The 21,340-nt window shown below is 55.7% G+C and overlaps 1 protein-coding gene across 1 annotated transcript in view; it reads right to left on the bottom strand.

Annotated features, from left to right (window-relative positions):
* Positions 1-1,996: 1,996 nt before the first annotated feature.
* SLC9A1 (solute carrier family 9 member A1) overlaps positions 1,997-21,340 on the bottom strand; it is a 48,895-nt gene continuing 29,551 nt past the window's right edge. Inside the window, exons 2-12 of the mRNA XM_029947548.1 lie at positions 16,013-16,473; positions 12,506-12,756; positions 11,356-11,573; positions 9,609-9,811; positions 8,015-8,104; positions 7,475-7,545; positions 7,197-7,370; positions 6,858-6,972; positions 6,616-6,717; positions 4,509-4,581; positions 1,997-3,877 (exon numbers count right to left, since the gene is read on the bottom strand). Coding sequence (XP_029803408.1) covers positions 3,540-3,877; positions 4,509-4,581; positions 6,616-6,717; positions 6,858-6,972; positions 7,197-7,370; positions 7,475-7,545; positions 8,015-8,104; positions 9,609-9,811; positions 11,356-11,573; positions 12,506-12,756; positions 16,013-16,473 — 2,096 coding nt within the window. The 3' untranslated portion in view covers positions 1,997-3,539. The remainder of the gene's footprint in view (positions 3,878-4,508; positions 4,582-6,615; positions 6,718-6,857; positions 6,973-7,196; positions 7,371-7,474; positions 7,546-8,014; positions 8,105-9,608; positions 9,812-11,355; positions 11,574-12,505; positions 12,757-16,012; positions 16,474-21,340) is intronic.

Below are 21,340 nucleotides of genomic sequence, written 5' to 3'. Positions count from 1 at the left end.
CCCTTGGGTCAGTTTGAGCTCTCGAGGTTACCTAATCAAAAGGCAGAGAGAGGGTCAATGGTACCAGATAGTGTGATTCATCTAGATTACCAGAAGGAAAATGGGGGATGGGCAGGAAGGCTATGTCTGGAATCCAGAGTATTTATTGGGTGCCTCTTGGATCTCTCTTGTCCAATGACAACTGTCAACGGGAAACTTGGCAACCCTTCAAACCTGAGGCCAAGAAGAACCTGAACTGCATGGGAATAAAGGTGCGACACCCCACCAGGTAAAGAGCCAAACCAGCCTGAGAGCCAGCAGCTGGTAAGAAGAGCACAGAAGGTGCTGGAAGGGGGATGCCGTCGAGTGCAAGATTAAGCCTGTGACCAGCTGCAGAAGGGGGTGCTGTCACGGGTTTCTGGGTTTCTGCAATGGGTTTTCTGCACCTGCCCCCCACCCCATCTTACTGAAAGAGCCCTGGTGATGGCCAACATTTTAAGTTAAAGGGTGTGACCGGAGGATGAGAAGAATATGGTAAGTATGACAAGGAGGTGGTGGTTGATCAGACTGTGTTTCTCCTGTTGAAGATGAGCTTTCCTTCCACTTTTAGACAATTGAGGTGAAGTTTATATGAAACGAGCCATTTTAAAGTGAATGATCAGGGGCACTTTGTACCTTCAGTGTTGTGCCACCAGCACTGTAATGTTTCCAAAACTTTCCATCACCCCAAACAGAAATTCTGCAGTCACTAAGCAACAGAGACATGAGTTTTTCATCTGAAGGATGACTGGATGGTGGGGGGCAAAAGGCATGGCTCTGTTTGGATGACCTGTCCCTAAATCCACTCTCCCCTTGCTCCACTTCCTGCAAGGCTGACCTTTGTGGACTGAACTCCGTGAAGTCACTCAGGTGCCTTCCCTTCTGGCTTCCTGATGGGTTTGGCTGAGGGGAGGCACCAACAGGATCAAAGGCGGAATATATAGCCCCTGCCTCCCTATCTGGCAGGGGCTCTGCTCTGCTCCCTATGGCTGTCGCTCCAGCAGGCCGGCCCCCACCCCTAGGAACAGCTCCTTATTCTTGTTCTAGGGGGAGGGGGATCTAGGGATTGTAATGGCTTTCTGCAGTGTGAGCCCCCGGGCCCCATTCCTGGTAGGTTCCATTAACCCTGCCCGCACCTCCGTAAAGAATCCTCTAGTGAAAGGCTCTTCAGTATCCCTTTGAGTGTACCATCTGTTTCCTGTTGGGACACTGATTGATTCAGCAACGATGGTATGGTCCTTTCCTACAGTCCTGTGGGCACTGACCACTCCTGACTCCCAGACTGAGCAAACAGCCCACCTTTCAAGGGTGCCTGGGGTGTGTGCCAAGGCCCCACTGCCCTCTGGTGGTCAGCTCCTGGAAATGCACTTCAGGGATCCAAACTCCACTGACCTGAGCCCATCGGGCATCCAAACAGTGCTGAAGCTTATATACCCGAGCACTTTTATCCACGTTACTGTCCCCACTTTACAGGTGCCAGAACCTTCCCCTGCCCTTAGTATAAACCACGCTCTAGTCTAGGATGACAAAGGCCCATTTTTGCCTCCCTTCCCGTCACTCTGACCCAGCCAAACCGGTCGTTTCTCAGATCCTAGGGTCTTGGCATGTGCAATTAGAACATTCAGGAACTCTCTGAAACCTTCGTCACCTGATCAACCTCAAAGTATTCTCTAGGCCTTTCCTGAGATCACTCAGGATAGTCCTCCTTGCCACTCGTTGTCCTTCACAAACACTGGGTTTTCATGGTCGCATGAACGTCTGATTCGGCTCTCTTCTCAAGAGGCGGGAGGCGCCGGGGGGCAGGGAGCATCTTGCTTTGCTCACTGCCACATCTCCAGGGCCTGGCACGCGTCAATAACCACATCAGCTGCTGTCACGGATTGGGCGTTTCTCTGTGCTAGCCAGTGAGCTAAGTCCTTCAGGCCTCCCAGGCCAGGCCGCCCTCCTTCCCAAAGTCCTGGTCCTCTAGGAAGCAGCCTTCAACTGTATAAAAACTCACACGGATTTATTAGAATATGAAAAAGATTCGGTTTCTTCTGTACAGGCAGCAGAGCGGCAGCAGCTGTGGTGGCTTTGAACATGGTTGTCAATGTCACCCTTGCATGGGGACTCCTGCCCCAAACAGCACTTGCACGGAGAGGAGGGGGACAGATGAGCACCCACCGCCCAGTCCACTGGGAGGAGGGACACTCTGACTATTGCACAATCCTGGCGGGGACAGACACCAAGAGGCCTGGGCCTGGCCATGGTGGGCGGGTGGGGGTGGGAGTATGTGCCTGTGAGCAAAGGCCCCTGAGGGCCCAGGACTCTGCCCACCACCAACCCTGGTGGGGCGGGAGATCCCCGGGGAGGCCTTCTCCCCTAAGGACTGGGCTCCACAGCAAGCTGGGTGCGGTGCACATAAGAGGGGTAGGGTGGGGGCAACGTACGAGGTCCAGGGGTTAAGGGGATTGGTGGGGGGAATGAGAGAAAGAACAGGCCAGCAGGGACTGAGGGTCAGGCCCAGGAGCAAAGAAGGTGCCAGGTGGCCCAGTGAGTTAGAGAATATCATGAATTGGGGTGTGTGGGGGGGGTGACTTCTAAAATCACAGCCTTGGGGCCACAGTTAGGAGCCCAGGAGGCAGGGGATTGATCTGGGGGACAGTGTTGGGCAGACAGGCACAACTGAGGAGGGGCACTGCTCTGGAGGAGGAGGGCCAGAGCTCTGCTCAGCCAGGAGTTTTCAAAATGTTTTAAAAACAGGAATGCCCTCTGTGCAAATTGAATCATACATGGAGTGTGAACAAACAAAACAGATAAAAAGGCAGCACTTCCCGGAGCCCCTGACAGCAGCCCCGGAAAGGTACGGTGGTCCCCGCTGGCGCAGTCTGGATAGCTAAGTCACATCACTGTCCAAAGCACCCCGGCTTGTCAGAGAAGCTCAGAGGTGCCCTCGGCCTGCAGCTCTGAGTGAAGACAGGTCAGGGCGCTGGCCAGGTGACAGAGCTGGCAGGAGGGGGACGGGGGGCCTGCTACGAGTCACGGTTCCATACCCCAGTCAGATACCCGGTCCCCTAGTCTTCCCACTGTTAATGCAGGGCCCAGCCGAGGCCAAGAGAGGTCTTGGCTCCTTCCCTTTCTGGGTGAGACCAAGACTGAGCCAGAGGCTTGTTGATTGGGAACTAAGATTGGTTTGGATGGGGGTGGGCGGCGATGGAGAAGGGGGGGCAGACCTCCGCGGGCTGGGAAACCAGAGGCCCTGGGCTGGGTTTGGGAGAGAGCCCGGTTCAAGAAGGGGCAGGATCTGCCTCCCAGCCCAACAGTTCTGCCGAATGGATTGGGAAGGTGGGAGGGAGGGCGCTTCCCGGGAGGAGGGGAAGCCGTGCTGCGGTGGGGGCTGTGGGCCCAGCTGCCATGCGGTCGGGGGAGGGGCAGGGCCAGTCCAGGTCAGGTAGGACGAGGGGAGCCCCCTGCTCCCCCAGCAGCCCCTGCTCTGGCGGGAGAGTCTGTGGCGGGATGGGCACTGCCCACTGACCCCAGCGCTACTGCCCCTTGGGGATGAAAGGCTCTCCCTCCCCAGGCTCAGGGTGGGGGCCCGGGTCACTGAGGCAACGCTGTATCCTCTGGGAGCTGGGGCTGTCACTTGGTCCAGGAGTGAAGACATCATCGGTGCCTGGGGATGAGGGCTCCTTGGTCCGCATCACGATGCCCCCATCGTCCTCCTCATCCTCCTCTGCCACCCTCACTGGGTCCCGGGTCAGTCCCAAGACCTTGCCCTTCAGCTCCTCGTTCACCAGGTCCACAGACTCGGGCGACTGCGGGGAGGCTGGGTCGATGGTGATAACAGGCAAGTCGGCCTTCGGCTCGTACGCCAGGGGGTCTGGGGACCAAGAGCAAGGCACATGTTGGCTCCTGCCCTTGAGCCTGGCCCAGCGTGTGCTCCACCTTGACATGTGCCAGCAACCCCCATGGAACCTTCCAGAATTACTCCACATGGGCCTGTACGAGCCCTTATCAGATGGTCTCTCTTCCCCTCAGACTGGGGTCCCAAAGGTAAGACTGTGCTCCTCTTTTTAGACCAGGGATTCCCAAAGGTGACCCTCCTCAGGCCGAGGATTAGGGCCCCTTTCTGAGTCACCATCTGCCCCTGGTGCCCGGGCCTGGGAGGAGGCCTCCTGTTGTTTCCCTCACATGTTGGGATATCACGATGGTGCAAACCCTTCTCGCCTTGCTGTCAGGCACCAAACCCGTCCACAGTGCCCACCGGGAGCCCCCCATGAAGCACCTCTGTCCCTGGGGAGGGCAGCAGGCCCATTCTTCTGCCCCCTTGGGGAATCCCCAACTCCATCTGCTGCGGAAGGGGCTCATGGCTTGGAAGGAGGTCGGGGAGAAGCCTGTCCTCCCCAGTGGTTCTCAGAGTCCCATTCCTGTCAGAGCCTCATCTTTAGGAGACAGTGGCAATGAGTGCCCAGCCTCGAGCCCCTCGCCAGGCACCCTGTGCCCTGCCTTACCTGAGCCAATGCGGGCCCTCGACATGGTGGGTGAGTCCAGCTTGTGGGCCGGCACCGTCAGGTAGTTGTTCATCTGACAGAGAGAAGGCAGACAGGGGTGAGCGCGGGCAGCCCCTCCGGATGGCGCCTGAGGCCAGGGGCCACACCCTCCCTTGGCGTGCTCGTGCGTGGGGGGCTCGCTCCCTCTTCAGGGGTTCGGGTTCCTGAAGGCCTGGCCCAGCCTCCGGTCAAGCTATGCAATCTCCTGAGGAGCCTTAAACTGCCCCGCCCTTTGTGCAGTGACACTGCCCGGTCTCTAACTACTCCAGTCCACACTCGCTGGTGAGGTCCAGACCCGTAAAGTCAGCTCAGGAGGCCTGAACCCCAAATGGCCCTCAGGTATCTCAATGCAATATGTCTATACTGAACTCAGATTCTTATCTTCCCTTAAGACCTTGTTCTATCCTAGGGGCGCCTGGGTGGCCCAGGCGGTTAAGTGTCTGACTCTTGATTTTGGGTCAGGTCATGATCTCTCTCATGTATGTATTTTTAATGTTTATTTATTTCTGAGAGAGAGAGAGAGAGTGCTACAGGGGGAGGGGCAGAGAAAGACACACACACACACACACACACACACACACACACACACACACAGAGCATTCGAAGCAGGCTTCAGGCTCTGAACTGTCAGCCCAGAACCCAATGCGGGGATCGAACCCATGAACCACAAGATCATGACCTGAGCTGAAGTCAGACGCTTAACTGACAGAGCCACCCAGGCTCCCCTTTCTCATCCTCTCAAGCCTTGCGTCGAGCTCTGCACTGATGGTGCAGAGGCTGTTTGGGATTCTCTGTCTTCCTCTCTGTCCCTCCCCTGCTCACTCTAAATAAATTAAAAAACATTAAAAAAAATTGTTAACAATAAAAAAAGACCTTGTTCCATCCTCGGCATCCCCTATGGCAGCCACTGCTCCCAGCACGCCAGCCAGAGGGCTAGAGGGTGACCCCTAATTCTTCCTGCAGCCCCACCTTACCTGCTCAGGCTTGCCAGTTCTACCTCCTAAATGTGCCTTGAATGTACCCATGCCTTTCCATCTCCCCCGCCACCACCCTGATCCGGGCCATCCTCACACCTTCTCACATCACCCCCCTTCATGGCTCTCCCTGCCCTGGGAATAAAGCCCGAAGCCTTACACCACTAACATATTTTCTTGAAAGCTGAACCCTCAGTTTCTACAACGGGCCCTGCTCAGTGACTGGGAACTTACACACACAGCCCAGGCCTCCCTCTGCCCACGCTCCCTCCATCCCTGGCTCCATTCCTAAGCTCCCCCCGCCTCCCTATTTGCTTCTCCCACTTCCGCGTTCGGGGTGCTCAAGGCCCCTTGCACTTCCTTCCTGCCTGGGCCACTGCGTGAAAACACTGCCAGGGAGAGACGGGGCTGATTCCCTGCTGGATCCACGGCGGCTACCCTGCTGCTCAGCACTCAGGAACACTCCACGAAGGTTCCTGAGCAAACGAACGCACGTGGGCCTCACTTTGTGATTCTGGGCAGGTCCCTTTCCCTTTGGCCTCAGTTTTTTCCAGTAGAAAATGAAGGGTAGGACGGGGGCGCCTGGGTGGCTCAGTGGGTTAAGCCTCTGACTCTTGATTTCTGTTCAGGTCATGATCTCACGGTTCATGGGATTGAGCCCGATGTTGGGTTCTGCTCGGGCAGCGTGGAGCCTGCTTGGGATTCTCTCCCTCCCTCTCCCTCTGCCCCGTCCCTGCTCACATGTGTGCGTGCAATCTCTCTCTCACCTCTCTCTCTCAAAATAAATAAATAAACATAAAAAAAAGAAAACGAGGGGTTAGAGCATGTGGACAGATGCAGATGCCTGAGGATACCATGAGGGAGCGCTGGCCTTTTTGCTGCTCTGAGAGGGAAGGAGGTGGAAGAAGAGAGAGCTTTCTGGAACTTACGCTGGGGCTCAGCCTTCAAAACAAAGGAGGAGGCCAAAAAACAAAAACAAAAACAAAAAACAACCCAGATTGCAGTGGCTCTCCCTTCACAGCGGTGTGGGGGTGGCGGCATGGGAGGAACCCAGACTCCTGGAAAGGCAGGAGCCAGCTCTGGTCCTGACACACCTTCTGCTCCAGTTGCCGGGCCTTCTGTCTACGCAGCAGCATCTGGTTCCAGGCCTCCTCATAGGGATCCGCCACCAGCGTGTGTCTGTTGTAGGACCGCAGCTGTGGGAGGAACAGCCGTCAGGCACCGGAAGCCCGGCACAAGGGGGATGGTGGGGGGGGAGTCTGGGCACGGGTGGGGTAGGGCTGGAGCAGAGAGGTGCTTCTTCTGTAGGGGCACTGGGCAGGGAGCAGCCCCTCACCCGCTGCCTGGTCTTCTGCAAGTTGTTCCTCAGGATCTTGCGAATCTCCTCCTCCTTGTCCTTGGACAGCGCTGGCAGGATGCGCTCGGCAGGCAGGGACTTGGGGTGGATGTTCCTGGACAACAGGGCACAGGTTAGGTCCCCGGGAGAACTCTGGTGGCCCTGGAGCCTGCTGGGCCGGGCTAGATCACCCAGGGGATGCCCTGGGAGCAGGGGTGGTCCTCAGCCTTCTCACCCACCCTGCTTGGACAACAGGGAGGCCTGCCCCCACCCCCCACCCGGTGGCCTGCCAGGCTGCTGTGGATGCAGAAGCTGCCAGCATCGGCCGTTGGCACTCACTGCATGGAGACAGTGGAGACAGCAGAAGGGATCTTGCCCATGCCACCGCTCTCCACCAGCTCAATGGCCTGCTTCATCTCCATCTTGTGGTAGAAGGCGATGAGCTGGGGCTCCTTGGAGCGCTCCCCAGCTATCAGACACTTCTTCACATACTTCTTGTTAAAGCGGTTGAGCCTGGAGGGAGGACGAAGGAGACGAATGGAGCCAGCTCCTCAGGCTGGGGTGACGCCCAGGCCCTGGGGGAGACCCTCACCTGCCCCTCCCAGCCCGCCACCTACTTGTCCTTCCAGTGGTGGTGGCCGTAGTGGCCACAGATGTCCTCGATGCCTGTCAGAAGGTGGTCCAGGAACTGAAACGGGCCCAGGGCCAGGTCAAGCCTCACTACTGGGCTCCTTCCCTACCATGGGCCCCTCCACCTTCCGCCCTGGTGTAGCTCTGCGCAGCCCAGCCCTGTCGTTCCAGGAGCAGCCAGGAGGTGGCACCAACACCTCACTCATCCTGAACCCGTGAAGCCTCACACCCTCTGCCACTGTGGCCTGGCTGAGCCCCCTTCCCTAAACCCACCTGTGCCCAATGCCCCCAATAGGTTCCCACTAGAGGTAGAGAGAGCATGACACCCCCTCCTTGCACTCCTGGCCGCCCACACCATACCTGCCTATATGGCACAATATGGTGACCTCAAGGGGCTGAAGGATGACGGGACACTGGGATAAGGGAGGAGGGAGGAGGGAGCCCCAGCCGTGGACATGAGGCCTGGCTGCTCCCCAGCTCCCTGAACCTTCTCCTGCAACCACGCACCAAGGCACAGCTCCCGGTACCTGTGTGTGGATCTCCTCGTTGATAGAGCGCTTTGTTTCTTGCTTTTTCTTCACAGCCAACAGGTCTACCAGGGGCCGAATGGTCATGCCCTGGGGGGCAGGTAGGTGTCAGACACTCCAGTTTTGCTACTTTGGCGGCGGGGAAGCCAGCCTCCGCCCCCCTCCCCGCCCCCACCCCCTGCAGAGCCCCTGAGGCTTGGATGCCCTCGGTTCTGAGGTCCCTGATCTCCCAACCTCAGAGCCAGCCCTCCCAGAAAAGCAGGTCCTTAAGGCCTGCTATTCCCTGAGGACACCTGCTCGTCCAGGTGAATGACTCATCCAGCCCAGGGCGAGGGGTTGGATGGGTTCGGTTCAAATGTGGGCTCCGCCACAGACCTGCTTTGCATCCCGGAGAAGTCAGGCCTGGCTGGTAGGGAAAAGCCACTTCTGCTCTGCCTCCCTCACGGCACCCCAAGCCATAACTTGTAACAGTTCCGGCAAATTTAATCGCACGTTTGCCCATGCCTGAGCCGGCTGCGATTTACTAGTAGTAGTTCTTGAATACCCACAATGACTCAGAGAGATAGGTCTTTCCATTGTCCCCATCTTACAGATGAGGAAACTGACAGAGAGGGTAAGAACCTTCTAAGGTCTCACAGGAGAGGTGAGGCTGGATTCAGACCCAGGCAGGGACGGCCCTCCCTCAATGCCGACTGCATTGAAAAGGGGCTTGGTAAACCATTAACAACTGCAAAGTCAAGGTGATAAAATATATTTGAAGTGGGTGAAAGAGGCAGCCTCCTATCCTTATAAAGGACAGAAGGGAAGTCTGGCCTCAGGAGGATGCTTCCACATCTTTTTCTCTTAAGAAGGCAATGCTCTTTCCTGTCTAATGCTTTGCCAGGATTTGCCTCTAGGAAAGACAGCGGGGGATAGAGAAATGGAGGCCTGGACAGATCGTGTCTCACTTGCCCAAAGTCACAGGTCAGGTAAGGTGGGACAACTTACACCGTCCAGGCTGGGCCTCCGTGGGGGTTCTGAGGGGGCTGGGGGGACTCGCAGCTGAGCCAGGGTCATTTAAATACACAGAAAACACTGACCAGCAGGGCTGGAGGACTCTGGGATTGTCTAGGCTGATACCCGCACTTCACAGATGGGGAAATGAACCCCGAAACGGGAGGAGGGTCTTTCTCAGGGCCACACAGGGGCAGCAGGGCTCAGGCTGACTCCAGACCTCCTGCCACCCAGCTCAACAACCTTCCTAGCTCCCCATGTTGTGCTATTATTCCCATTTTACAGACGCAGAAACGGAGATCCTAGGACATTAAATCACTTCCCGGAAGCCCTGTAAGGAGCCTGTGGGCCTGCTGACGGCACCCACTTCTCTTAACGCTGTCTGGGTTTCTAACTAAGTTAGGCAGCATTCTGGCTGCTCTAACTTTCTGATTGGTTGCTCATTATCCTAATTCCCCCTTCACATTTAAGAAACTGAGGCCCAGATAGGGGGAACGGCTTGCCCAAGATTGCACGGCAAGCTATCAGTGGACTGGAAGCCGTGGCCCCCTCTCACTGGCAGACCCGGGTCCCCACAGGGCTGCTCCACCCTGTCCGGCACCTGCACAAAGACGGTGAAGAAGATGACAGTGATGATGGCAGTGAGGAACAGGTCGCACATGGGGAAGTGCTTCTTGTCCAGGAGGTAGCCCAAGGAGAAGGCGATGGCCCCGCGCAGGCCCCCATAGGCGATGATGAACTGGTCCTTGGGGGTCAGCTTCACGATTCGGAACTTGTTGATGAACCAGGTCAGGCCCAGCACCCCTGCCAGGGAAGGGCAGGAAGAGTGTCAGGCTGTCCCCAGCCCCTCCCGGCCTCCCCGCGGCCACTCTGTCCAGAGGGCACCTCCGCTGCCACGCCCACCCGGTACACTCATTTCCTGGGTCCCTCAGCCACAGCTGGGTGGATCCTTCAGGGGTTTTCCCAACCTGGACGTGCTTCTGAGACACCACAAGGCCTTCGGTGGCTGGAAGTCAGAAGGGAGTGGGGGGAGGAGAGCGGAAACAAGACTGGCCACAAGTTGGTATCTATTAATTATAATGGGCTCATGGGATCAACTTCTCTGTGTGCTTCAAAGTTTCCATAATAAAAAAAGGTTTTTTTTCCTTTAATTTCTTTTTTAATGTTTGTTTATTTTTGAGAGGGAGACACAGAATGTAAGTGGAAAAGGAGCAGAGGGAGGGAGACACAGAATTGGAAGCAGGCTCCAGGCTCTGAGCTGTCAGCACAGAGCCCAACATGGGGCTTGAACTCAGCCGCAAGACCATAACCTGAGCCAAAACCGAAGTCAGACACTCAACCCAGGAGCCCCTAAAAAGTTTTTTTTTTTTTTAAAGCAGAGATCTGGATCCAACCTCAAGCCACAGAACCAGAATCTCTGGAGGATGAGGCCCCGGATGAAAGGGGATTTAAAACAGTGCACCACTGTTTTACAAATGAAATCTGGCCGTTTGTAGCAAAATGGATGGACCTGGAGGGAGTCATGCTAAGCGAAATAAGTCAGGCAGAGGACAGATACCATATGTTGTCACTCATAGGTCTAACAGGAGAAACCTAATAGGAGACTCTGGGAAGGGGAAATGGAGGGAAAAGAGTTGGGGAGAGGGAGTGAGGCAAATCATGAGAGACTTGAATGCTGAAAACAAACTGAGGGCTGAGGAGGGAGCGGGGGAACGGGGTGATTGTCAAGGAGCGGGGCACTTGCGGGGAAGAGCACTGGGTGCTTTATGAAAACCAACTTGGTAATAAACTATTTAAGTTAAAAAAACAAACAAACACAGTGCACCAAGCAGGTATGACACCCAGTCAGGCTTGGGGACCACAGACCTAGTCTCAGAGGGGAGGTAAGTGAGATCCAGAGGGGGAAGTGCTACAGTCTCTGAGGGGAGGTGTGTCTGGAAAGCATAAGCAGGACCCAAGCAGGTCCCCGGGTGTGGCCCCGGCCCAGCCTGACAGCCAGGTCTGGAGGAGCCGTCAGCAGCTTTGCAAGTGCTTGAGCCATGAGTGCCACAGGACCATGCAGAGAACATTCACAGACCGGAGCTCTGTGGCATAGGTTGCCCAAGGCCCCTCCGTTCATGCACACGTGACTGTCTTCCCAGTGGTCACAGACTCACCATGAGCATGGGCTCCTCTCGGTGCCCCCTCTCAGTCCCAGCATGGCCGGGAGGGGCAGGGAAGCGCCCCTGCACAGCCAAGCGGGGCCCTCCACACAGGGTATCCTTCCCTACCTGCCAGGCCCCCCCCCCCCGCCCCCACGGCACATGCGCGCACACACACCTCCACCCGGCTCCAGCCCAGGACCTCACCCAGCACTCGGGCGATGAGGCAGAAGAGCAGGGTGCTGATGACAAAGGTCCAGTTCCAGTGGTGGGAGCCAGCCACCGTGGAGACACCGAGGAAGATGAAGATGAGGGTCTCACTGACACTGCTCCACATCTTCAGGAAATATTTGATGGTCGTGTGGGACTTGTGGGAGATGTTGGCCTCCACATAGGGGCGCATCACCACTCCCGAGGCAATGAGTCTGGGGTCAGAAAAGAGCAGAGTTCAGGGATCAGTCAAGCTGCACTTTCCCAGAGCCCTCCACTGCAGGGAAGCTGCCCAGTACCCAGTTACTGAGCTCCACTGATGGGTCAGGCACCTGCTGTGGGCTTTACACGACTTTTCCGGCTCAATCCTCTCACTCAATCCTGACATTGGCATGTTTTTACATTTTACAGAAGAGGGATTTGAGAGTTAAGAGACAGTTCGCCCATCCACTGTCACCCGGCCAGTGAGTGGCAGGGCTAAGATGCAACCTAAGATCTGCCCAACTCCAAGGCCAGTGCCTTCTCCCCAAGGCCATGCTGCCTCTCTGCCTAATAGGAGTCAATTACACAGGTCTGTGGCCTTGGTTTATTACCCTTGAGTGTGGGGTCTAATGCATGGGAGTCTCCACAGGGAGTTCTGTTCTGCATAGCTGCCCAAACCCTCCTGGCCTGGCGTCCATACCTGGGCTCTGCTCCTGCTGGCCTGGCCTCCTCAAGGTCACTCCGAATCCTGTGATCCAGCCCAGCCTCACACTTCCAATGTCCTGCTGGGCACACCTCCCTGCTTCTCCACATTCCCCTGACTGCAAGACCCAGCTGAGGCCTCAGGACCTCTACGACTCTTCACAGCAATGGAAGCCCCAAGCCTCCTTGCCAGGACTACAGAAGGCACAGTGAATACAAGAGCCTGTGTCTAGCTCCAACCAAGGAACTCCCTTTGAGGCCAATGAAGGGAAGGAGTAGCAGAGCTGAGGCTTTCCAGAACTTTAAACTCAGTGCTTCCCCAGGGCAGTCCTGGCACCTGGAGCCTGGTGCATGAATCTTCTCCCTGAAGTTGGAGGCTGGGCACTGGGGAGCTTCCCTTATGACCCCACAAGCCTGAGGAATCCAAGTTGGCAGGCTCCCCCCATGTCAAGCCCAGACTCACGCCATGATGCCTGACAGGTGGAAGAGCTCAGCTGACAGATAGGCCATGTAGCTGTAGAGGAAGACGAAGAGCGGCTCGATGACACGGATGTGGGAGGTGAAGCGGGAGGTGAAGGCTGCGATGACCCCGTAGACCACGCCCACAAACACCCCGCCCAGGGACACCACGAAGAAGCTCAGGAAGCCAAGGACGATGTCCACAATGCCCACTCGGTCGTAGTTGGCAAACTCCTCAAAGAGATGATACAGGACCTGGGGAGGGTGTGCAGGCTGGTTGGCAGGAGGGCAGGACCCTGGCCCCCCAGCTCCCTGGGGTCCACCCAAGGGTGATCGTGTGCCCTCCACTGACCACGGCCATAAGAATAGGCCACATGACAGCAGAGAAACGCTAGTGCCAAGCAGGTGGTCCAAACCACTGGGCGAGGGGCCAGAGGCCCCTGCTTCAGGCCTGCAGCCCGCCATGCTGATTAAGAGCAGACTCTGAAGCCAAACCATCTGGGTTGAATAGTAACTCTGCCACTTCCTAGATGTGTGCATGAGGCAGCTTACTGTCTCCCTGAGCTGCAATCTTCCTAGCCATAAAATGGGATAACAGTACCAACCTGATAGGGCTACTGTGAGGACTAAACTAGTTAATAAAGGCAAAGTGCCCAGAACCATGCCTATCACAGTATTAGCTCTTCCTGGCACTACTATGGGGCCTCTCTCACTGTCTGACCTTGAGCAGGTCATGTCCCTGTCTGGATTCCAGTCTCTTTTTCAGCATAAAGCAGGGGAAATTCAGACAATGAACTAGAACAGGACTTCTTAACCTCTGAAAATTTCTGAAAATATACACAGCCAGGCCATACCCGCCTTGAATCCTCTGAAAGTGGGGCCCAGAAATCTCTACTCAACAAGCTCTTTGGGTGGTTACCATGAACAGCCAAGTTCAGATGCTATAGAACTAAGGCTTTCTAAGGCTTCCCTACCTCCTGGACTGGGAAAGAAACAGTCACTGTAATGCTATCATCAGATGTTTAAGTGGCACTTCATATACTGTAAAGCCCTTGGACAATGGTCACCCTGCTTGACATACAGCAGCCTCATGAGGTAAGCAAGCCAAGATGCCCATTTCTTTGCTCCATTGAAGCCCACAGTGGTGGAGCAACTTGGCACAGGGCCCCCGCACCCCATCGGCAGAGCCAGGCCCAGAACTTGGTCCCTGACAGCAGCAGGCAGGCCCTCCTCGCCAGGTGCAGCTCTGAGGATCCACCCCCATTCAGGTGCCGGCTCCCTGGCTACCAGACCTTCTCCTAGACAGCTCTTCCAGGAAGCCAGCTGGGGTTTCCAGGCCTGAGGGTGCTGAGGGAAAGGGAAAAGGATCTGAGGCCTACTGAGAGGGCCTCTCCAAAGCTCCCAGTAGCTAGAGACAAGGAGGCATGGGTAGGGGAGGTGACCTGCTCCAGGGCAAAGGCCTGAGGCCATGGAACTCAGAGGGAGCCTTCAGCTTGAATGTTAGGGAAAAGGGCACTCATACTTATGCCCAGAGCTCCAGAAAATGCCTGACTTGGGGCAGGCAGAAGGAAAGGTGCCAAGCACTGGTCATTCCCCAGCGCTGCCTGGACCACAGCTGTCTGGGAGACAGGCAGGGTCCAGCAGTAGACAGCAGGTGCAGCTCTAGGCTACCTAAACTCACTCCTGGCCTGGGGGGGGGGGGTCATGGGTCCTCACGGTGTACCACCCGGGCCAGTGGGGCTGCTAAAGGGCGAGGTCCTCCTCTCCCATCTGGCTGTAGATGGAAGAGGCAGTGTAGTGTAGTGGTAAGTGTGTGGGCTCAGGACTCCGATTGTGTAGATCTGAACCCCAGCTACCTCATCTGTCAGCTAAAATGACCCTAGATGAGTTCCTTAACCTCTCAATATCTCAGTTTCCCCACCTGGAAAAACTGGGGATACTTACAGTGCCAATCTACCCAAGTTTCTGTGTGGATTAGATGAGGCAATACATATTCAGACAGGAAGTGTTCACACAGGAAGTGAGCGCGAGCAATTACTACTGGCACTGCCACCACCTTGGGAGGCACATCCATATGCCCAAGTTGGCCAGACTGATGTATTCACTTGACATAAGCATGCCCCACTGCTCCACAACAGTGCCAGCCTGAACCCCAAAACCCAGATCCAACTGGGGAGGGCTCTGACTTTGGTACTTGCTGGTAAATGTGCCTCCTATAGGAACCTTGGGAGGATGACAGGCTGGGTACTGTGCTCCTTGTTACAGATGGAGAAACTGAGGCAAGAGCTGGTGCTAGGAGAACCAGCAGCGACGCCTGCCTGCTTAGAACGGGCTGCTGCTCCCCTGGCCCCACAAAGACCTGATGAAGGCAGCAGGGGAGGAAAAGGAAGCTGAGGCTGCCGGCGCCCCCCCTCCACTGTTGTCTGTCTCTTCTTTGAAGTGCGGCTTCCTGAGGGGCCAGGGTAGGTGAAGAGGGAGTGTGTGTGTGAGCGTGCACTGGTGTGCAGGTGTCCTTGTGTTTTCCTACAGATGCAGCTTCTCTCTGAGAGGTCCAGCTGGGAGAACGGGAGTGTTTTCACAATACGTGAATGTGCACATACACATACCTGTTTCCTGAGGAAACTGGCCAGGAGGAAGGGCATGTGTGAGCACACGCAGCGTGGCCATGTGCCAGGCTGTGTTGGGGGTGTCTGTTCTCACCAGACCTTGGGTGGAAAGTGCTCGCTACTCTGCCACTTTGCAGCTATCAAAGGTGAGGCCCAGAGAGGTATGGTGATTTGCCTAAGGCCATATAATAAGCAAGTGGCCCACCCCAGGCCAATCCATTTTACTTATTACTTTCTGGAGGGCTCTTTTTTTTTTTTTTGGATAAATTTTATTTTTTATGTTTTTAAAGGAGGCTCCATGCCCAACGCGAGACGTGAACTTGTGACCCTGAGATGAAGAGTTGCATGCTCCACCAGCTGAGCCAGCCAGGTGCCCTTTCTGGAGGTTTTAAGGACAGGGTCCCTTTCCACCAGTGCTGCCCCCAAACTGCACAAACCAAACTGTAACTTAGGACCCAGCCAACATGAAAGTTGAAGGCCCTCACGGACTAAGTGCCCTATAAAAGGTGAAGTGAAGTCTAAAAGGGATACGTAACTTAACCAAGATCATATCACAATCCAAGTCAGGGACAGAGAATATGGCCTAGGAAGGCCCAGAGGTCAGGCCCCGACATCTGACAGACCTGACTTCTAACCTTGGTTCTATCGTATGTTAGCGAGCTGTTTAACTTCGGTGAGCCTGATGCTTCTTCCTCTATAAAGAGAAGAAGCACCTCCGAAGATCACTGGGAGGGTTAAATGAGATAATGCACACAGAGTGCTCGGCATGATGCCTGGCACAGAGCGAGCAGGAACGGACGTCTGCTGTTTTGCCACTGTGGTTAGCGGGTGGATGTGGGATTCACTCTGGACCTGGATTCAGGTCTGTGCCCTGTGTGCCCGGGTATGCGGCCACTGCCCCTCACCACAGTGACGGCATCATTGAGCAGGGACTCGCCAAAGACAAGGATATGCAGCAGCTCATTGATGTGGATTTCCTCGAAGACGGCCAGCACGGCCACGGGGTCCACGGCGGAGATGATGCTGCCGAACAGCAGGTTGTCCAGGAGGCCGATGTTGTTGATCTGCTCGCCGCCCACCAGGCACACAGCGTACATGAGGCCGCCCAGGAAGAAGGCATTCCACAGTGTGCCCACCACGGCGAAGATGAGGATGGTGCCCAGGTTCTCCGTGAACTGCCGCAGCGGCAGGAAGTAGCCCGCGTCCAGGATGATGGGCGGCAGCAGGAAGAGGAAGAAGACGTCGGACTGCAGGAAGGGGGGCGTCTCGCCCACGCCCTTGATCAGGCCCCCCACCAGCAGCCCCACCACGATCAGCAGGCAGCTCTCTGGGACAATGCTCGAGATAGTGGGGATCACATGGAAACCTGCAGAGGGGCAGAGAACGGGAGGCCATGGTCTTGCGGTGAGCCGGCACGGAAGGTTGGGGACAGGGCTGGGGACGAGAGGGGCAGCTGGTGAGAGGGGCAGAGGCTCGGTCTCAGAGGGCCGCTCTGTTAACTCTCTGAGCCTCGGCTTCCTCACCCACAAAATGGAAGCGCCAGTCCCAGCTTCACAGAGTTTGCCATAAAAACTAAGTGACCATGTTTTAGAAGTGTTTTTTTTTCGAAAGGATATACCGATGCTGTCTCTGCCTCTGTCATAAAACAGTAGAAAGAAGCAGCTCTGTATGCCTCCAGAAGGCAGAGATCATACACTGATTACCGAGGCTCCCAGTATCTAAGGGCATTAGCTACGCCCGAAACCGAGTCTGCTTTTAAGTACAAGTTCAGGGTGGCAATGTGAGCCCGAGACGAGGCATAACAATCTAGTGATTCTCGGGGCGCCTGGGTGGCTCAGTCGGTTAAGCGTCTGGCTTCTGGCTTCGGCTCAGGTCATGATCTCGCGGTTTGTGGGTTCGAGCCCCGCGTTGGGCTCTGTGCTGATAGCTAGCTTGGAGCCTGGAGCCTGCTTTGGATTCTGTGTCTCCCTCTCTCTCTGACCCTCCCCTGCTCGCACTGTCTCTCTCTGTCTCTCAAAAATAAAAATAATAATAATAAAAAACAATCTAGTGATTCTGTCTGAGGGAAGAAAGTGAGTTCCCCAACACGGAGGTGTATAAGCAGAAAGCAGACAACTGGTTGGTGGAGAAGTAACACAGGAGATAGAAAGAAGCACAGAAGAATCAAAGACTATCAGCACAGAATGGAACTTGGGGATCATACCACCTGACGTCTGCAAACCCACAGAATGCACACAGTGACCTCTAATTCCAGACTTGGTGCTTTCCTGCTGAGCCCAGGGAGCTGCTCGAGAAGCCAACGGTGATCAATCAATTTTGCATATAAGACAAAACCTATATACCTTCCTGTTTTCTAGCTGAATCCCATCCACTTTAAGGATGGAGCAACCGAGGCTCAGAAAGGGGAAGGGACTTACACAAGGGCACACAGCAAATCAGTAGCAGAACCCAGGTCTGACCGCCTCCACCCCCCACAGCTCCCATCAAACTCCTAAGTTCCCTGCTCTCCCTTCTCATCAAGGCATGATCATGCCCCTCTCCGCTTGACACCCTCTTCCAGCAGCAGCAGCCCACCCTGAGGCTCCAAACCCAGAGCTAGGAAGTAGCAAAAATCCCCTTCTGAGAGGTGCTCCTTCAAGACCAGGTTTGGTTTGTTTTCGGGTGGGGAGGTGGGTGGAAAAGACTCAGGCATCTAAGTCCATGCTGAGTACCATAAAATCCAGGGAAGCTTGGTTAAGAGTATGACACATTGTTTAAGGTGAAAGCCTTGCTCTCCTCCCTCCCTAGCCTGTAAGCTCTGTGCAGGCAGACTCCCTGCCCGTTTATAATGTGATCCCCAGGGCTGGGGGCATCGCAGGCACTCTACAAGTATCTGCTGATTTGAAAATGCACAGGGCTAGGCCATTACTCACATAATTCCTGACAACCCATCTGGCCAGGCTTTGGCTCTCATCACTCCTGAGATCCGTGGGAAGGAGAAGAAACTTCCCTCCTCATGCCCAAAGCCCCTCCTACTCTCCAATACTGATCTGGGTAGTGCCAGTATAGCTACAAGTCAAGACTCACCCTCAAAACACTCGCTAGGCCCAGAACCTTGGCACAGTGCCAAGCACCCAGGAGACACTCAAAACACGTTGGGCGGTGGGGGGGGGGGGAGCACGTCTCCATCGTAGGACAGGAGAGAACCCCAAAGCCACCAGGTGCAATTCTCCTGACTTCAAGATGGACCTGACCAAACTCACCTCTTGCTGAAAAATTCCCCAGTCTTTGTAGCATCTAGGAGTAACCCCCAGTGTTCAGTTGGCTGGTGCAACGGAAGGGGCATTCTGCCCAAATGAGCCACAGCCTCTCTGGCCTGCAGATCTTTGCCTGGTCTAGTCTGTCTCCCCAGAACGCCATTCCTGTACCTCCGTCCCCACTGTGTGCGGCTGATGCCACATGCTTCTATCTGCCTCCTCCTCCAGGAAGCGTTCTCTGACTACCTGTCTGCTCATATCAGGGCAGGAGTCCCTCTCTGGTGCCTCCCCTTCTCGAACCTTCAATCCACACTCCCTGCCCAGATTCCTCTCTCTCCCCCGCACCCATGAGGTCAGACAATCCTGGCAGGAGCAGTGGAGACAGGACCACGGTACTACACGCAGAGTCCTGCACTGCCCTGGATGGGAGATAGGATGGCAAGCGGGGAGCAGGGCCACCAGGAAGCTGCTTCGCAAGGCCAGGAGTCCAGCTCCAAGTCTAGCCCGCTGACCTCAACATCCTACCCTGGAATTGAGCGCCAACAGCCAGCTGCTTTAGGAGAAGGCACAGTCTAAAGAGACAGCCCAGGCAAAAGCAGATGACAGCCTCTACCTCCATCCAGCACATTAAGCTTTAAAAATTCCTCCTCGCCCCTCAGTGCTCTCAGTCCAGTCCACAAAGCTTTCCTGGGCCCAGGGAGGAGTACCACATGCGGGGACAGGGCAGGGTGACATGCGAAACAAGCCAAGAGCAGTAACGTGAAGAATGTTCATTATTCCTAAAGGTGCACCACGATCAGGCACTGTGCTGGGAGCCTGGCATACACAATCTCTTCAGTCCTCACAACAGCCCGGAGGGATAAGTTCTGTCCCCATTTCGCAGAAGAGAAAGCTGGGGCTTGCCAAGTTTCAGTGGCTTCCCCAGAGTCTAAGGGAAGAGTTCTACTCTAGCTTAGAAGATCTGTAGCAGAGAGAGCTAATTAATGTTTTACTCAAACATGCCCAGGCTGGTGCTGTGCACGGGGGGTACACTGAGGTTACTCAAAGTCAGAACCTTTGAGTAACTTGTGGGAAGGGCCGTGCTTTACCTGCTCTTGGGACTTTTAGGCCATCAGGCCTCCCTCACTAGGCTAGGAGACATCTGTCATTCCTCTTTGACGGAAGGAAACCTAGAGTTCAGAGGAGGCGGGACGGGCCCAGGCTACCCAGGACTCCTAGGTCCCGGCCTCCTGACCTGGGTGCAATGTACTTTCTTCCATATAAGCTTGCTCCCAAAGTTACCTGGGCTGGAGCATGTTCTCAGAGAGAGTCTCCCTGGGTCTTCCTGTGCTGGCCTTGCGTCTTGGTGAGCAGGCTCTGATGGGCAAGGACAGGGGAGGGCCAGGCCCGGACTGAAGAGGAAGGTCTGGGATCCACTCTTGGCTCCTTACCCCTGGTAGGCGGTACATTACTGGAAAGCAGTTTCCAGTGGGGAGGGTGCAGTGGTACGGCATGGGGAGGGGTGGGGAGGGGCCTGCAGGCCCGTTCTGGCTTGTCCCAGTCCCAAGGCGACTCTACCAGCTGTCCCCACCCTGTACCCTGGAGGCCTCCTCAAATTGCGGGAAGTTTGCTGATACCACGTGTGGGGAAAGGGGCACAGTTGGGGACCCCAGTCCCCTGACAAAGGCCAGCACTGAGGGGAGATCCAAAGATGCCAAGAAATGAGGTAGGACTCCCAGGGCCCAAACTCTGTGGCAGTAGTGATGTCACCAGAATGGAATCTGGGGTGGGGCAGAGGCAGCTGGAGTCACGTCCAGAGCCAGGAGAGCTGGAACAGATGCTGGACACCGTCCAAACCCTCTGCTACACAGTCAGGGAAACTGAGACTCAAAGACAACCAGTGACCTGTCAATGTCCCATGACCATTCCATTGTGAGAAGCCAGGAAGCTCTGGGCCCAGTGACCTCTCAAACCGTATGGCCTCCTGGGAGGGTGTGGAATGCGGCACCCCTGAGCCACAGGGGCCACCCACAGACACAGTTCTGGCCACAGGAGGGGAACGATGTTTCCTGCTCTGTACAGATGGGCAACTGCGGGACTGGGGGACATACACACTCACCCACTCTTGCTCCCTTACTCCTTCTTGTACACTCACCTATACCTACACACATTCTCTCACTCTTGCACACTCCCTTTTACACACACTCATCCTCACTCTAGCTCTCTTATACACACTCCTCACACTCACTCACTCTTACACACACACACTCTCACCCTCGCTCTCTCTTACACGCATACTCACCCATGCTCCCGTACAACTCTCACACACATTTCCTCCCTCTTACACACTCATCCACACTCTAGCTCTCTCTCATAACACACTCTTAAACACACACACTCTAGGGCTCCCAGTGCCTCTGCAGCCTCCCCGCTCTCTGCCATGAGAACACTTTATTTACATCTCCTGGGACGGTCCCCATCTGCTGAGACCAGTGCAATGGAACAGCAGGCAAAGCTGTTGTACGTCACCCTCGGTTGCCAGGGTGACCGGCATCCCTGATCCCACTTCCTGCATCTCGCCCCTGGCCTGGCCAGTCAGTGGCGAGGGCCGGGCAAAGGGGCCTCCTTGGGCCACCAGTGCTGGCTGCCAGGAACTCAGGGGTGTGCAAGGGGCTCTGTCGCCCTAGTTCCAGGCCTGAGGACTGCTCTGGGGCTGCAACTCGGCCAGGTCCTGAGGGATTCCTGGTTGCATATGACTCCGTTTCCTTAACTCCCTCTTCAACTGCCCCAGCAACCAGTCTCAACTCCAGTCCTGGAAGGCGATACCTCCCGACGAGGCCTGGCACTCTGCAGTTTACAGCAGGGTGCTCTGATACTCTCATTTGTACCTCACCACAGCTCCGGAGGTCATGCTGACCATCCCCTCGCTTTACGGATGAGGAGACTGAGGCACAGAACAGCTAAGCAACTTGCTCAAAGTCAAGTAGCTGATAACTGACTTGAACCCAGGCAGTGTGG

This window comes from Suricata suricatta, chromosome 8 (genome assembly GCF_006229205.1).
Source record: "Suricata suricatta isolate VVHF042 chromosome 8, meerkat_22Aug2017_6uvM2_HiC, whole genome shotgun sequence".
Lineage (NCBI taxonomy): Eukaryota > Metazoa > Chordata > Mammalia > Carnivora > Herpestidae > Suricata > Suricata suricatta.
This window is presented reverse-complemented; position numbering and strand designations above follow the sequence as displayed.